Source organism: Elgaria multicarinata, chromosome 11 (assembly GCF_023053635.1).
Source record: "Elgaria multicarinata webbii isolate HBS135686 ecotype San Diego chromosome 11, rElgMul1.1.pri, whole genome shotgun sequence".
NCBI classification, from domain to species: domain Eukaryota; kingdom Metazoa; phylum Chordata; class Lepidosauria; order Squamata; family Anguidae; genus Elgaria; species Elgaria multicarinata.
The window spans coordinates 37,216,230-37,233,498 of NC_086181.1; the positions used below are offsets into that span (position 1 = coordinate 37,216,230).

General features: G+C 45.8%; 3 protein-coding genes across 5 annotated transcripts; 1 reads left to right on the forward strand and 2 right to left on the reverse strand.

Annotated features, from left to right (window-relative positions):
- Positions 1–481: 481 nt before the first annotated feature.
- Positions 482–5,618, reverse strand: EMC4 (ER membrane protein complex subunit 4). Of its 2 annotated transcripts, none has more exons than XM_063137679.1 (6): positions 5,522–5,618; positions 3,551–3,642; positions 3,309–3,423; positions 2,989–3,142; positions 1,184–1,344; positions 482–786 (listed from the first exon to the last, which is right to left on the reverse strand). In XM_063137679.1, exons 2-6 carry the CDS (start codon positions 3,634–3,636, stop codon positions 751–753), a joined length of 552 nt encoding a protein of 183 aa, XP_062993749.1. In that variant the 5' UTR covers positions 3,637–3,642; positions 5,522–5,618; the 3' UTR covers positions 482–750. The 2 variants fall into 2 exon arrangements, with proteins under 2 accessions (XP_062993749.1, XP_062993750.1); XM_063137680.1 differs by having other exon boundaries at positions 5,511–5,563.
- Positions 5,619–5,959: 341 nt separating this feature from the next.
- SDR39U1 (short chain dehydrogenase/reductase family 39U member 1) lies at positions 5,960–11,448 on the forward strand. Of its 2 annotated transcripts, XM_063137677.1 has the most exons (6): positions 5,960–6,049; positions 7,685–7,791; positions 8,246–8,328; positions 9,259–9,380; positions 10,502–10,645; positions 10,998–11,448. In XM_063137677.1, exons 1-6 carry the CDS (start codon positions 6,034–6,036, stop codon positions 11,411–11,413), a joined length of 888 nt encoding a protein of 295 aa, XP_062993747.1. In that variant the 5' UTR covers positions 5,960–6,033; the 3' UTR covers positions 11,414–11,448. The 2 variants fall into 2 exon arrangements, with proteins under 2 accessions (XP_062993747.1, XP_062993748.1); XM_063137678.1 differs by lacking the exon at positions 8,246–8,328.
- Positions 11,449–15,739: 4,291 nt separating this feature from the next.
- Positions 15,740–16,846, reverse strand: LOC134405734 (vomeronasal type-2 receptor 26-like). The gene is made up of 2 exons (XM_063136984.1): positions 16,768–16,846; positions 15,740–16,650 (listed from the first exon to the last, which is right to left on the reverse strand). Exons 1-2 carry the CDS (start codon positions 16,844–16,846, stop codon positions 15,740–15,742), a joined length of 990 nt encoding a protein of 329 aa, XP_062993054.1.
- Between the last annotated feature and the right edge of the window lie 423 nt (positions 16,847–17,269).

Genomic DNA, 17,269 nt, shown 5'->3' on the forward strand with positions numbered 1-17,269 from the left:
TATGGTTTAGGGCAAAGTCAGAGTTCTGCAAGGCCCTCGAAGTCCTCCTCCTATAAAGCCACCTTGCACCTGATCAGATGATTTCTGCATCTACTCTTGGCTCTCCAAGGTCTCAGGCTGAGGTATTTCTGATCATCTGCTACCTCATCCTTTTCTAGAGGCGATACTAAGGCAGGCAACTTGGGGTCCTTCAGATGTTTTGGCCTATAACTCCCGCCACTCCTAGCCAGCATAGCCAAAGGTGAGGGGATGATGGAATGTGTAAGCTAAAACATCTGTGAGTCAAAAAATTGCCCATCCTTGTGCTAAAGATTTTGCCTGGACCTTCTGCATGCAAAGCATATGTATTGCCACCGAGTGTGAAATATATATATATATACACACACACACACACACACACTATAAAAAGAAAATGAAAGGAGAGTTCTCAGGCCGTTGAGCTTCTTGTGCCCATTTCAAGAAAGATAAGAAAACACTGAAGTGTGTGTTAACACTTTTATTCTGGATTCAACAGAAGGGGATGAAAATAACCTGTCAAGAGAAGCCGTCGTCTCCTTCCCCTGCAGAGCATATCCGACCTTCATATTCTGTTTCCCTTTTTGCCTGTGAATTTTCATCTGCTGTTCCACAAAGCAGTAACATCCACTTAGGACTCAGGAGCTTCTTGAGTAAGGGAGCGTGAAGGAAAAAGAATATGCTGTGACGGTGATCGTCCACACATCTAAAGCAGCAGCTGGTGTCTGGGTCGGGTCACAACACTAAACCCCCACCTGTCAGCTCCATGCGCTGTGCATAAAAAAGAGGAAAGTGTCACCAACAAACCAGAGCAAGCATCTCAATAGCTAAGCTATCCTGAGAACCAGGTTCCTAATAAAGATTGAGGCTAAGTAACAGAACATAAACGCACCATTATTTCTATTGCCCTTGTAAGTTGCTTTAATATCTGGTACTCCGTTTTCATAGAGTTAAGAAGGGAGCGCAGCTCTGATCCAGGGAAGCAAGTTTTGTGCCACCTTCCCTAACCTTCAATCTTCTTCCAGGAATACATCCTAGACAGTTAGGACATGCCCCCTAGGTGGTTGTGAGCTTGGGGTGGGAGGGGGGAGAAGATTCCTGATACTCATCCATAACCCAGATACTCCTCTTTAAAATGTCACCATCCCCTGCACCTCTTTATACTCACCTCTGGTGGTTCAATAAATGCCAACCAGTCAGAGGCATGAGTAGGCAGCAGTCCCATTGACTGGCACTTGTAAACAGCTAAGGCCAACCCTAAGAGGTTGCCAATTAAATACACCAGACCCTGAAGAAACTTCTGGCTTGAGCTCTCAAGTAGCTTGAAGGCTGCGGAGACAGCAGGAAAGAAGTCAAGAGGCTGAATGGGCCACAGAGATACAGCTTTGGACGCGAAGGCCTGTGCCTGCACATCTTTTGAAGGATAAGCCAAAAAAGTTACCAACTATAACAGAGTTACCTTTCTAGCTTGCTTGGAAGTTAGCTACACTTTAGCAAGAAGAAAGGTGGCATAGATACAAAAGAGACCTGGCCGTGAATTTCTTCCCTATCGGGTGTAACTGCTCGGTCAACAATACGCAGACAGTTTCATACTGCTGAGAAAAGGTATCAGTGAGTAAATGATCCATCAGTATTAGATTAGTAGAAAAGAACCTCCTAATTAGCACTTCAATTAGAACTGGCAGTTTGTAAGCTCTCCAGCCCTTTATAGTGTGCACCAACTTCTAGAACAGACACAAAACCCAACTAGCACACCTCCCTCATTCACACAACTTCTCTTGGACTGGACCACTTGGGGATTATATGGTGAGATTCTTCCGCCCAGAGAGCTTCGGCTATTGGGCAGTATAAAAATGTAATAAATAAATAAGGTAGACAATCCTTGCACATACCACGCTACAGGATCTTGTCTCTCATGTCTAACTTTGTGTAAGAAAATACCCCCCCTCCCCTGGAGGAATCATGCAAAACTCCACCTAAAAGCTGAAGCAGTCCAGGAACAGTTTTACCACATCCCCTTTGCTGCTTGTGTGAACGAGGCCTTATGTAGTTACGGTTTCAATTGCAGCTATGCCCTTATCAGATTTCTAGAGTACACACACACCTTATTCACGTGTCATGACAAGCCAGAAATCTTTAGAATTCTGGCTTACTAGGAATTTATTATTTTATTTATTAAAACATTTATATCTTGCCCTATATCACAAAGATCTCCGGGAATGAGCGAGCATGTTCGGGTACACCATCTGATAACCCCTGCTTGCTCCTTCCGCCAGTGGAAACAGCAAAGCAAACTAGGGACCTGCTGTCTGTGGTTTGTTTAGAGTTGGGGTGCTGAACATATTTCAGTCCGAGGGCCAAATTCCATTTATAAAGTGGCCGGGGGGAGGAAGCTCTCAGGGGCCAGATTTCAGTGGAGGGTGGGGCCAAAAATACCAGCCTATCCTAGCTTGAAGCTCTTGCTTCCAGTAACTAAGCCTTAGGAGAGGAATTTCAACCATTTAGAATGGGAAAAAATCCTTCCAAGACCTGGGAAAAGGATAAGGCCATCTGGGGAAAACTAGAGGGACAGATTTGGCCCCTGGCTTAAAGTTTTATCTGAACTGGGATCATTGGCTTGTTGCCCTACTAACAAGCTAGAGTCATAAGCCAAGAATAAACTCTGGCTTGTTAGGAGAGGGATAAACCAAACATTGTCATGGTAAACAAACCATGGATGGAAGCTTCCTGGTTTGTTTAGCCACTCCCACTGCAAGACGCAGTCGGGCAGGAGCGATTGAGGAGCATGCACCAGCATGCCTGCTCATGGATGATATTGCTCATTATTCTTCTGTGTTAACTTGGCCACCGTCTTTTCGACCGGAATCCCAGGCAAACCTAATTTCATAAAGCAGGAAAAGGGGACAGAGTGCGATAAAAGAGCACAGGACCAAGGGGAATGCTAGAAGGGGTTGGGAGTGCAAATATACTTACTGGCAGAGATGGACATGAGTGCTTGGATGGGCCTCCAGGCCATCATACAGACCATCATGGTGGGGAAGATGGAGATGGTGTTGCCCGCCATGTACATGATGAACAAGTTCATAGGGATTTGCTTCAGGGGACCCAGGGCGATATCCCAGCAGCGCTGAAAAGGAAAGGAAAGGTCAGAATTCAAGAGGCAAACTCTACACTCGAAAAGCTATTCCATGTGCACCTCAGGCTTCCCTCAAGGCCCACAAAGAGGGCTCCAGGTTCCTCCAGGTTCCCCCCATGGAGAGAACCAAGGAATCCAATAGCCAGCCCTGCCCTACCTTCTCCACCAGGATGCGATCCGTTTCCTGAACGCTTGTGTCCGGCACCTGCTTGTCTGAGTAGCCTATAGGATAGAGGGTGTCCCCCTGACCGCTGCCCCGGTCGCTCCGGCCCCTGGCAAGAAATGGGATGTGTTAAACCTGAGACAAAATGCATGTACTCATCAGGTATATAACCACCTCTGGATCAAACCAATTGTTTATAAAGGAGACTGCATACAGACCTCCTCCTAGGTACATACCTACTACCGCTACCTGGACCACTCAGCTCAATGGCCCATTTGAAACGCCGTCCACGATTGGTCACCAGCCCTCCTGGGGTGCTCATCTCTCCCTATAAAAAAGATACAGATAGACCCTGAATGAGAATCTCAACTGGACATTAGAGACCTGAGCAGCTCCACATATTGAAGCCTGTGATTTCCTGACAGTCCACATATTTTCAGTGACTGTCAGAAAATCACAGGCTTCCCCAATGCATCAGTGCCTTTACTCCAACTCCCACAGATCAATAACTTCTCAGGCCAATGGTTAAATTAGAATTGGAACCCAGGGAAATTTTGAGTTCAAATCTCATATCACCTGCAGATTCATCAAGTAGCTTAGGATGATTTCCTAGCTCTCAGCCCCAGTTCCCTATTTACAATAAAATGTGAAATAAATTGTAAAGATGCAAAATTAATAGAAACTCGGGCACTCCTCTATGGCCAATTTCCATACGCCCCACACAGACTTTAAAGGTTGTTTAGAAGAGGGAATTTCAGCAGCTGTAGCTTCTATGACAAACGACACTTGGTGAAATTCCCTCTTTGGTACAACTATTAAAGGTGCTGGAGCCTGGTCCTCTTCTGTATCTGGCCACCCTGCTATCAAGCCGAACTATATCTGAACCAGACTTCCCCAACCTGGTGCCCTCCAAATGTGATGGACTCCTACTTCCAGCATTGCCCAGTCAGCCGTGATCTAAACCATACATTATTCTTGCCAGAGACCACTTTAAAGCCATAAACATCATAAGAACATAAGAAGCGCTGTGCTGGATCAGTCCAAGGGCCAAAAAGACCAGCATTCCGTTTACAGCGGCAGGAAACCCTCAAGTAGGACATGAGTACAACAGCACCCTCCAACCCATGTTCCCCAGCAACTGGTATACATAGGCTTACTGCCTTTGATACTGAAGATAGTATGTAGCCATCAGTACTAGTAGCCATTGATAACCTTCTCCTCCAGAAATGTGTCCAATCCCCTTTTAAAACAATCCAAATTGCTGGCTATGATCAGGCACATGCATTAGGAAATTGGAGAGAGCAGAGGAGACACTAGGACAGAGGTGGGCAGACTTCAGCTTTGCAAAATCAATTCCATTTTTGTTTTTAAGTACAACGCCTGAACTCCAGTAACAGCACCCTGGTGCAAAAAACATATTTAGAGAATTAAAGAATGTTGAACCCAGGAATTTGCGTTGACTGTCACAACTGAATGGAGGTCATAATCCTTGTACAACACAACACACACACATTTATTTAAAGCATTTGTATCCTGCCCTATATCACTAGGATCTCAGGGCGGCGTACGGATAAAATCATACAATATCAACAATAAATATACACAGCTAAAAACAAATTAAACCATTAATCAAGTTAAAACCAGTATATAATTTTAAAGCAGTAAAAACAGTTAAAACAATGTGCAAGCCAGGTGAATTTAACCATTAAAGGCTTTGTTAAGACCTAGTTACCACCAAGCTTTCATTATTTTCGCAGTAAACTTTAGGGATGGGGATTACTCATTCTAAGGCCGGCATTGTTGAGCAACTGGGAGTCTGACATCCCTGCCAACCCGCTTCAAACCATCCAGTAGATCCAGTTCTGCCCACCCCTGCTGCACTAGAAATATCATAACTTTGCCCGTTGCCATAATAAATCCTGCTCAACCGGAGAAGAACTGCAGGTCGAGACACTGGAGAGCTGCGATTTCCCCAGCCCAGTGCCCTCCAGCTGTGTTGGACTACAACTCCCAGCATCCCCAAACCACCCATGCTGGGAGTTGTAGTTCAACACAGCTGGAGGGCACCAGGTGGGAGAAAACCAGGGTACAGCTGCCACCAGTTAGACTCCCCAATCTTCCCTAATAAGGTCACACCTCACCCTACTGCTAAAGGCGCTGCTGGCCCTTTAAATGCCCCTGAATAGGATCTCCCACCTTCTACTCACTGCTTTAATCGCTTCTTCAGATCTTCTCTAACCGGCACCACTGCTATGACTGTTTCCTGTTTGGCTCGAGGCTCCACTTCCTGTTTCCTGTAACGTCCTCCGCGCGTGGTAACCATGACGACGAACACCACAACCCCAGAGAATTCCCACTTTCTTCGCTTTAAGCTTTTCCAGTGGTCTTTACCTTATATATATATTATATATGCTTTATTATTACCTTGTCCTGGGTATAGAGGTAGAAAAGGTATTAGAGTCGCACAACCGCGCAGTCTTTCCGAGCACTAAAATTAAACTGGTCTTCCTGCTCTTAATACACCGGTATTGAGGGCCACCATAGAAATATCGCGGGCTAGAGCGACTGGTTGCGTAAGAGACGTCTTGGCTAAGGGCGGCTTTACCGGAAGTCTAGCCCCGTGCGTTATCGAATCTCCCCCCCTCGTCTCTATGGTCCTTAAGGCGTAGTGGAATGCTGAGAGCCTCCGTGCGCACGCGCGACATCAGCCCCTTTAGCCATGAGAGTGTTAGTAGGTGAGTGAATTGTTGGAGGCGTCCAAGGCTGCCCATCAACAGGAGGGGATGTTAGGGTTGCGTCTTATTTGCAAATGGGACAGCTGTGCATCTGTTGTATAGGAAGCTATTTTTGATGGACAGCAGCCTTTGAATTGCAGGCAAGGTGCACAATAAAAGCGTGAGGTTCCCTTTTAGGGGCTATTGATTGATTGATTGCATTTTTATACCACCCAATAGCCGAAGCTCTCTGGGCGGTTCACAAAAAATACCAAGTATTTTAAAAGGATCTACAGTCTGAAGATCTGTGGAGTGAGCACTGGATACGAGCAGGTGGAGACCTTGCCTGCCCTTCTATAAAGAGTGGGATGATTCCCCACCCCCACCCCTCAGATGTTGCTGGGCGTCCCATGCTATCCTGCACCTCATCTATTGGCCAGAGCCCACTGGGAGGAGCATTGTGGGCCCCACACGTCAGTCAGACAAGAAGCAGTGCCTGAATTTGGTTTCAATCTTCCTTGCCAGAAAGAATGCTTATGTAGGGTGACCCTATGAGAAGGAGGACAGGGCTCCTGTATCTTTAACAGTTGCATAGAAAAGGGTATTTCAGCAGGTGTCATTGGTATGCATGCAGCACCTGGGGAAATCCCCTCTTCCTCACAACAGTTAAAGCTGCAGGAGCCCTGCCCTCTTCTGTATCTGGTCACTAATATAGCTTGGTGCTGCATGCATACAAATGACACCTGTTGAAGTTTCCTTTTATATGCAACTGTCCTCCTTTTCATATGGTCACCCTAATTATATGAACTTTGAAACTAAGAACTGGTGCCTGAGTTGCACTCTTACCCCCCACTCCTGTTTCTCCTCCTCCTTCCCAATCCCTTTCCCTTTTGTGTCATGTCTGTAGACACTGGTTCTGGGAATGGGTGTTGTTGTTGTTGTTTTGGCTGCAAGTAAACATCTGGAAGACCAGAGGTTTCCCACTCTTCTAAAGAGGATCTTTGGATTGTATTTTCTGTATCTGTTTTAATAAAGGGCATTGATCCTATACTTTTACCCAACAAAGGAAGCCTATAACGTTTGTTTTGTCAGCAGAAAAATCCCTTCATCTCGAGTTATTACATGGGCAGGAGTCCCTTCCTCCTCTGCTTCTGGTCTCTCTGAAAATCATGTGCAGTTATAATAAACTGCCTGAGAACCTCTAGGCTTTGTAAGGATCAGCCAGGGAACTAACAGATGCACAGTCAATCTTCTGTATGCTTACTCAGGGGAAAAAAAAAGATCCTGCAGAACATGCCCTTTTCAAAGGAAAAACACTTGGTGTGTAATCGGAGGCACTTTGTCCTTTGACCTCCCCTCCTCTTGTTTTAGAACATTCTGTGCTCAAGACCTGATCAGAGGGGACAGTTTCTCTCCACACACAACCTAGCCCCTATACACACATACATCACTGTAGTTGACAACTCTGGAGACACAAATAGGATTTAATCAAATGCCAAAGCCTCAGTCAATTTATTGGGAGGTTGATAGTAATTTTCAGTGCCCACCACTACATGACTTTCATCGTCTGATACGTGTATCTGGTCATCTCCCCGGATCTCCATCATTTAAAATAACAATTTAAAATAATTGATTAAAGTTCTACATTTGAATTAGGCGGCGGGACTGGATTTGTTGGCAGAGCTTTAACTCAATTGCTGAGGAGCCGCGGACATGAGGTCACCCCTATTTCACGCCATCCTGGAAAGAATCGGATTACGTGGGTATGTGAAAATGACTTAAGGTGCAATCCTATGCATCTTGAGACAGAAAAAAAGTCCTACATGCTGGCTAGGGAATTTGGAAGTTGTAGGACTTTTCCTGTCTAAACATGCATAGGATTGCACTCTGTTTGCTAGAATTCTGCTTAGAGCATACTGAGAATACCTCAAATCGTGTGCTAATGAGGGTTGCCACAATTAAAATTATTTTCCTGTCCATGCTGCTATGCTTTAATGTGGCTGACGCTTTCTCTTCCATTTCTCTTCTTGCTAGAAAAAGCTTCACTTGCTGAATTTAAATATGTAGGGCCAGTTTAAAACAATAAGAAGAAGCTCCCCAAAGTTTAAAATTGCACATTGGTGAAAGACACTGATCCATAGTGGGAAGGGCAAGTGTGAGTAACGGGAAATGTGGGGCATTTCTAGTTAGCGTGTGAAATTCTCCTTCTTCTACCAGGATGAACTTTCCCGCTCGGGGCTCCCTCCCTGTGAAGGGGCGGTAAACCTAGCTGGAGAAAATATCCTCAACCCTTTTCGGAGGTAAGTTCCAGGAGGTTCTGCACAGGTGTATGGCCTGGAGGCTGGCAGACCATGGCTGCCCGCAAAGGCTTCTGGGTGAATGGCTGCTTCTGCTTCTAAGCTAGCAAACTGTTATTTCTTTCTGTACTAGTCAGCAACGTTCCTTTGTGTTATGGGAAAGATGGGTCAAAAGCACAATTACAGTGATCTCATGAGAACATCAGGTGTCTTATCTATGTAGCCTGGTACTGTATTTGGAGGCTCTAACGAGCTGATATTCCAGTGTTGCCCTATCTGGGGCCATGTCATAACAGCTCATCCATCCATTTAGTAAGTGCACCTGGGTGAAGGCGTTTACGTGTGCCAAAGAAATGCCAAGTAATGCCTTGTTTATCAACAACAATGTAGACTTTGCTATGGATTCTTATGATGAGAAGAACTGCTTTGTTATTAATACCGTATTTCTTCGATTCTAAGACACACTTTTTTTCCCATATAGACATTTCTAAAAACGGGGTGCATTGCAGCCTGCCAGATGGTTCTCTACCTCTGCTTCTGCAGCCCTAGAGAGGCACCCAAATGGGAGGTTTAACAGCCCCTGATATTAAGCCCGAGTGCCTGGCTGGAAGGCTACATCCAGCTTGGTGGATGACAGTTTCCCCAGGGCTGTTCCAGGGAATGCATTGAGCAGGTGAATGAGGTGTTCTCATTTCCTCCCAGAATTCTATGCATGACAAAATGGCGCCAGTGAACCCCGGGGAAAGCAGCTTCATGTCTGCACAACACACAACACCTTATATGCAAAATATCTTTGCCAGGAACCTTTCTTCTCTTGGGTTTGTTTCTGGGAGGAAAATTTAGCAGATTTCTTTTAGGCCTGTGTAAATAGCCAATGTGCGTAGAGGGACCAAACTGGATGTGTCACACCGGTGGCGTCTTCTGCTGCTGCAGGTGGGATGAATCCTTCCGCCAAGAAGTGGTTGCCAGCCGGGTGGAGACCACGACGATTTTGGCAAAAGCCATTGCGGAAGCTGAGCGCCCACCTCATGCCTGGGTTCTCGTCACCGGCGTAGGTATTTACCTCAGAGCTAAAGTGCAACTCTGCTATTTGCTTGGCTGTTATTAGTAGTGAAGCCAAAAAAAAGCCAGAGGCAAAGGGGATGACAACAGAGATGCGGTTTATTAAAAATAATTACCAACATGTTTCGGACCCTAAGGTCCTTTCTCAGAGTAATCTAGTAGATATATTTAATATTTACAAAGACAAAAGATCATTGTCAATCACAATAATTTGTTCAGTATACATCTAGTAGTTAGATTCACAGCCTTCCTTAACCTGGGGCGCTCCAGATGTGTTGGACTGCACCTCCCAGAATGCCCCAGCCAGCTGGGGCATTCTGGGAGTTGTAGTCCAACACATCTGGAGCGCCCCAGGTTGAGGAAGGCTGTTAGAAGTTATTGTAAATGCTTACAGATAAACGTGTGGTTTTTTTTTAAAAAAAAAAACCTTGTAAAAAACATGTTAGTAAGAGGCTCAAAAACAGCCATTTCCAATTACATACTGTGGGTTTAAATACCCGGCAGCCTTTCTTGTAATTAGCAAAGCATAGGAGACCGTGCGTCCATAAGAGAATTGATATCTCACTTTTGTTTGAGTAAGTGTGTTTGCTTCCATGTATGTGATACGGTAGAAATAATCTTTATGTTTTGAGCCTCTTACTATCATGAAGTCTTAAAGGGACTTCTAAGAAGGGCTTAAGGGAAGGATGTGTGAGAGAGGCAGAATCCTAAGAGAAGAGCATGCAACTGACGAAACAATGGGACAGGCAGTATGACGGGCTCAGGGAAATCTCAAACAATCCCTAAGGACAGAAATTGGCAGTAAGGAAATAGACAAACAAGGGACCCTGGTGCTCAGGAGAGGGGTATTGTGGTCTGTGAGGTCAAAGAAGCAGATGGGAAGGGCAGGAAGTTAAATTTCATACACTGATTTGACGAACTAGATAGGTCTTTACTACAGGTTTCTCAGGTAAATATTTTTTGCAAGATCTGCTTTCTATGTAGACAGATAAATAAAATTTTTATGTGACCAGGGGGTTAGATAAGTCATGGCGTCTGTAAAATACCTGCCCACAGGAGTAGTGTTGGTAAGTCTTCTAAGCCATGAGAAATTGCTGTGTGATATTTCTTCCAGCGTATTACCGGCCCAGCCATTCCACCGAATACACAGAGGAAAGTCCCGGTGGAGATTTTGATTTTCTCTCTCGCCTGGTGACTCATTGGGAGGCAGCGGCTAAAATTCCTGGTGATGCCACACGACAGGTGATAGTGAGGTCAGGTAAGATGGGAAGCAGGACCTGGTGTGGTTTTTTGGGTGGGCTGGGTGACCTGTTTTGGAGACACTTGCCTCGGGATGCATTCAGGTAATCGTCTGAGATGTCCCAAACGGGCGTGGTGTGATTTTGTTGTTAGGGTAACTGCCTGAGATGTGGTGGGCCAGGGGTGAGATCAACTTTCCCAGCCTCCATTCTCCTCCCCGCCTGCTGTCACCTGCAATATTGAGATAACAACAATGACCTGGCTTACAGGGTTGTTGTAAGGATCCCTGAGGTAACATATATGAAATGTTTTGAGCGTTCAAAATGGCTCTATCAGTTGTTATTAATTGCTGTCTTTGCCCCCCCCCCCAGGTGTTGTGCTGGGCAGAGACGGTGGTGCGATCGCCCAAATGGTTTGGCCCTTCCGCTTCGGCGTGGGAGGCCCCATCGCTTCCGGCCGCCAGCCCTTTCCCTGGATCCACGTGGCGGATTTGGCAGGCATCGTGACCCACGCGCTGGAGCGGGAGGGCGTCAGTGGGGTCCTGAACGGCGTTGCGCCATCTGCGGTGGTCACCACGAATGGGGACTTTGCCCAGGCCATGGGATCTGCACTCCGGCGGCCTGCCCTCTTGCCCCTGCCAGGCTTTGCGGTATCGGCTATCTTTGGTGCTGAGCGGGGCGCCATGTTGCTTGAAGGGCAGCGTGTGGTCCCCAAGCGGACTCTGGAGAGCAACTACTGTTTCGCATTCCCTGATCTTCCCTCTGCCCTCCAGGATATTTTAGCCTGACCCTAGAAAATTGGCATCTGTACGTTATTAGCGGTTTCTCTCCGGCATTGGGTCTTTTCCATCACCTTCTATTGATGCTTTTAACTGGAGGTGTTGAGAATTGAACCTGGGACCTTTTCTAAGCAACGCACTTGTCCTACCACTGAGCTATGGCTCATGCCCAGAGAGGACGCTTTCCATCCCAGCCTCGTGAACAAGAGTTATCACTTGGCGTTAGAAGCAAAAACCTTCTTTAATACTGTCTTTTCCACCACCTATGACAGTAACACACCAGAACCAAAACAGGCTCAGAAAAACAGATGAGTGAGCCCTTAGCTTTTCTCCTTCATTGATTAGGCAACCAGGATGATCAGGGGTCTGGAAACAAAGCCCTATGAGGAGAGACTGAAAGAACTGGGCATGTTTAGCCTGGAGAAGAGAAGATTGAGGGGAGACATGATAGCACTCTTCAAATACTTAAAAGGTTGTCACATAGAGGAGGACCAGGATCTCTTCTCGATCCTCCCAGAGTGCAGGACACAGAATAACGGGCTCAAGTTAAAGGAAGCCAGATTCCAGCTGGACATCAGGAAAAACTTCTTGACTGTTAGAGCAGTGCGACAATGGAACCAGTTACCTAGGGAGGTTGTGGGCTCTCCCACCCTAAAGGCATTCAAGAGGCAGCTGGACAGCCATCTGTCAGGTAGGCTTTAAGGTGGATTCCTGCATTGAGCAGAGGGTTGGACTCGATGCCCTTAAAGGCCCCTTCCAACTCTACTATTCTATGATTCTGTGATAATCAAGCAGAATTTGTAATATTGCGGGCTTCTTCCGCCGAGCTCTCCAACCCGGGTGGCTCTTTCGCCAGAAGCAGGAGGCCGGCGGGGAGGTGAGCAGCGGCGGCAAGGATGCTCTAGGCTCCAACGGTGTCACTCACTCGGAGCCGTTCCTCCTCGCATCTGACAGGAGCCCTGGGAACTTTTCGCCGCCTCCTCCTCCTCCTCCTCCTCCTCCTCTTCTGGACAGGTATCTACACTAGGAGTTTCGGGGCACCCTGGAGGCGCACGCAAGAGCCTTCAGGGCGCCCCGACGACTCTGTGTAGATCCCCTCCTGTATATATGGAAAACCTGGTGAAATTCCCTCTTCATCACAATAGTTAAAGCTGCAGGAGCTATACTAGAGTGACCAGCTTTAAAAGAGGGCAGGGCACCTGCAGCTTTAACTGTTGTGATGAAGAGGAAATTTCACCAGGTTCTTCATATATACAAACGACACCTGCTGAAATTGCCTTTTCAATACAACTGTTAAAGATACAGGAGCCTTGTCCTTCTTTTCATATGGTCACCCTACTTTAAGAAGGGGAGGGGAGCTACTGCATCAGACAGTTTTCCCCTTGCTTCTGGAGTTTATATGCAGGCTGTTGGAAATGGGCAATGACGCTTGTTTGTTGATTGGAAAGGCTTAATCTGATCAGCCTTCCTTGATTTGCCTTTATTGGTTTAACTGGTTCTGCCCTTTCTCCCACTCCTATATCTTGATCCCTTCTAGTCTGCTTCTCCTTTTCCTTACTTCTCTCCTTCTCGCTCTGCAACGAGGTTTAGTCGATTTTATTTATCTCTAGTAGTAGAAGTGACTATGTGTTTGTTTTTACTTAGAATAAAGCTATTATCGTTTTCCTTCCCCCCCCCCACTTGACCATAAGTCTTAACAGACCATTTATTGCAACTCCTGCCTGCACACCCATCAAGGTATTCACATATTACCTACAGAATATGAGCCCAAACTAATTGATATGCAGGTTGAACCGGTTTGCAATTAAACAAAAGGTGGAGTACAGGGTGTGTGGGGTGGTGGTGGTTAGAATAGCTTTGCAAATATACAAGAACTATAGTGAGAATCCAAAAGGTTTGGAAAACAATGTATGCCTTCCATGTTGAATTAGTAGTCAGCTGCTCCCCTTGCCTGCTGGCCCAGGAAAGCCGGCATGAGGTTCTCTCTTTTTAATAGACCTATGGCCACAAACTATGGTGGTTGTGAAGTGCCATTTCTCTAGTTTGTGACCATAGATCAATTAAAAAAAGAGAGCCCCCATCTTTCCTTTAAATCGTGGCTCCAAGGGAGGAGGACATATAGCATAGTAAGTCCCGGTGGCAGTTTAGGAGGGAGAGAGGGAGGTGGGTCCAGTTGTCATTCCTTCCCTCCCCCACTGCTCCAGTTGGGGCCTTTTCTATAATGTCGAGCAATGACACACTTTCTCTTTAAGGCCCCCAATTGGAGCAGTGGGGGGTGTGACGGCCTTAAAGGGGAAAGCATGTAATTCCAGGACGTTATGGAAAATTACAGAAAATCCCCTGACACCTAGGATAGAACAAAACCCAGGAGAAATCTGGAGAAATCCTGACAGTTGGTCATGCTAGGAGGCGAGGCAACTTCACAGTTCAATCGTAGTCTGGGAAGAGAGTTTGAAGCCCACACAAACACTTATGTTTGAAGAAAGTTTATAATGAATGAGTTTAAAACTAAAGAAGACCATTCCTTTCAAAAGATAATATATTTGCAATGCAATAACCTTCTTGTACAATCTAATCATGCTTTAGTCCTTCTTTGTTGACAAAGTCCAGTACGGTACCATGTTGTTCCCTGGGTGCCATCATGAGGTGACGCTAGGTGATATAATCTTGTTAGAACTGTTTACGAACACATGTACCAGTGTACAAGGGATCTTTAGACATGGGTAAATAGAGCGTAGTGAGGAAATGGTATTTTATTTAATTATTAATATGCCTCTTTGAATGCCGATTTGCCGGCTTCATGTAGTTTAACATATCTTTTCACTTATAGCTAGGTTAGTGGAAGGGTGGTGGTGGAGAAAGAATGTTTAGTTTTTGAATGGTGTCTCCTGATTGGCTGTTCCATTTTGGCTTGGGGTGGGGAGGGGGAATAACAGCCACTTGGGTTTTTTTCAGAAGTTAGATAAGGACTGGCTTTCAGAAGGGTAGGACTTGGAGGGAGGTATTTTTTATTTTTTATTATAAAGTCTGATTATTAGAAGGGATAGAGTAGGTAAGAAGGGTGACCATATGGAAAGGAGGACAGGGCTCCTGTATATAGAAAAGGGAATTTCAGCAGGTGTCATTTGTATGCATGCAGCACCTGGTGAAATTCCGTCTTCATCACAACTGTTAAAGCTTTAGGAGCTATACTAGAGAGACTAGATACAAAAGAGGGCAGGGCTCGTGCAGCTTTAACTGTTGTGATGAAGAGGGAATTTTACTAGGTGCTGCGTGCATACAAATGACACTTGCTGAAATTTTCTTTTCTGTACAACCATTAAAGATACAGGAGCCCTGTCCTCCTTCTTTTATGGTCACCCTAGTCCTGGGGGTTTCTGTTGGCAGGGGGAATCCCTGAGAAGAAGTAGTTTCATTTCCCCAGTTAAGTTTCAGTTCTTCAGGTTTGAAACAGTACTTTCAGTTTTGGGTAGGAGGGGTTAAAAGGAGAGAGCCAACCAGGAAGAGCCAGCAAAAAAAGAGGTGAGCATGGAGAAGAAGCAGCTTGGGGAAGTTTAAGTGCAGCTAGGGTCGGGGAACTTGCGTTTTGCAAATCCCCCTCCTTTAATGCCGCTGTATCAATCAGCTCTATTGACAAAATACCTTCATTCATAATTTGGTTGTTTTAATATACTAGTAAACTGTTGTGTTAAACATCAAGTGTCTGGTGTGCCTATCACCACACATCTACAGCATAAACCCCATTTACTGGAAAGGGGGAGATAAAAGAAGGAAGATGGGACTCTTAAGGAGGAAGAGGTCCTTAAGGAGTTGCTCAGGAGGTCCAAGACAAGGAAGGAACCTTGACAGCCCTTAATCTGGATGACCTACTTTTGGCAGTGGTCAGGAGTGCATTTGCCCAGTAAAGGCTAGAGTGCCAGGTCAGCCAATTTCCTGGAGATATAAGATCTTACCATGGTGATACATATTGGTGGGTGGCATGCTGGGAGTTGTAGTCCAACACATCAATGAAATGAAATAAATATATCAGGAGGACATCAGACAGGGGAAGGCTGCCCTAAATGCAACCTCTTGGAACCTTGGTAATGGATTCTACATGAGGCTGCCTTTGAAAAGTGTTTGGAAGCTTCAGTTGGCCCAGAATGCTGCAGCTGGACTATTGACTGGGGCCAGCTAGAGGGAGCCTGTGAGTCTTCCTGCAACAGCTTTACTGGCTCTTTTTGGCCACACTTCAAAGTGGTTATATGGCCAATGAAGATCTACAAGATTTGAGATTACTGCGCCTGCCCAGGTGCCAATGGGCTGCCATTCCTAAGGATGGCATCAAATCCTTTCTCAATTGTAACCATTCCTTTTCCTTACTAATTGCTCTCTGGTGTTCAGCTCTGACCTGAATATAATCATGTAGAACTTGGGGAGGAAGATACAAGCCAATAAGCCAGAACCAGAGGCAAAAATGGAGAAGACCTCCACAGCCACCATATATTTCCCCTTGGTGCTCAGGTAGGTGGGCACAAAAGATACCCAAACACTGCAGAAGACCAACATGCTGAAAGTGATCAACTTGGCTTCATTGAAAGTATCAGGCAACTTCCTGGCCAAGAAAGCCACCATGAAGCTGATGATGGCCAAAAAACCCATGTAGCCCAGGACAATGTAGAACATGAGGGCTGAGCCTTCATTGCATTGAACTATGATCATGTCAACCTGGGAGTGCATGTCATACTCTGGGAAGGGGGGAGAAGTTGCCAGCCACACAGCACAGATGCCAATTTGGATATGAGAAGAGAGAATGATGACTGATAGAGCCAGTCTCTTCCCAACCCATCTTCTCATCCTGTTTCCAGGCTTTGTGGCCATGAAGGCCAAAACCACAGTGATGGTCTTTGCTAACACACAAGCAACTGCGATGGAGAAGACGATGCCAAACATGGTTTGCCTGAGCAGGCAGGTCACCTTCCCAGGCCTCCCAATGAACAAGAAGGAGCATAGAAAGCAGAGCAGCAGAGAGGAGAGCAGGGCGCACGTGATGCTCCAGTTGTTGGCTTTGACGATAGGTGTATTGTGGTGCTGAATGAAGCTCACGATCACAACAACTATAATCACAATAAAGACAAGAGCTAAGGAAGCCAGAACTACTCCCAAGGGCTCTTCATAAGATAGGTAGCTTATTTCTTTGGGAATGCATCGGTCCTGGTTCTTGTTTGGATACTGATCTTCTGAGCACATCTCACACTGGTCTGCATCTGAAAGTAGGAAGCAACAGGTTGTCCTCATATATTTGAGCGTAGACAAAATAGGAATTACAGTAGATCTGAATTTGAAATGATAATTTCCCAAGGAACTCTGATTCCTTCACTTACCCATCTGGGTTGAAATCCTCCCTTGGGGGCACTCAACGCAATCGTAGCAACACATTTGCTTCCCTTGCTGGACGAACATGCTCTGTCCAGGGTGGCAGCTGTTGACACAGGTGGAACTGGGCAGCATCTAATGGTAACCACAAGGAAGGACATATGGTCCTAATACAATTTCAGAGGAATTCTCGGCCTTTCAGCAAAGGGCAGATACTAGTTCCCAAGAAAGAAGCCAGACTCTTAGTTATTTATTCTTTATTCAAGACAATTGTGGATAAGAGCCTCTAACTATAGTCACTCAAATAGCCATCCCAGCAACCACCACTAGAGGTCCCTTTGGTCCCTATGCCAAATATTCACTCTTGGCTCACCACAGTGCTGTAAGCAAATATTTTTTATTAAGGGAAAAAAGGGAGGTGTTTCTCCACCACCACCTTCTGGTGTAATCTCAGCTTTTAAACAGGAATAGAGAAAATTCTTGGGACCAGTACTGATTTAGGGACAAGCC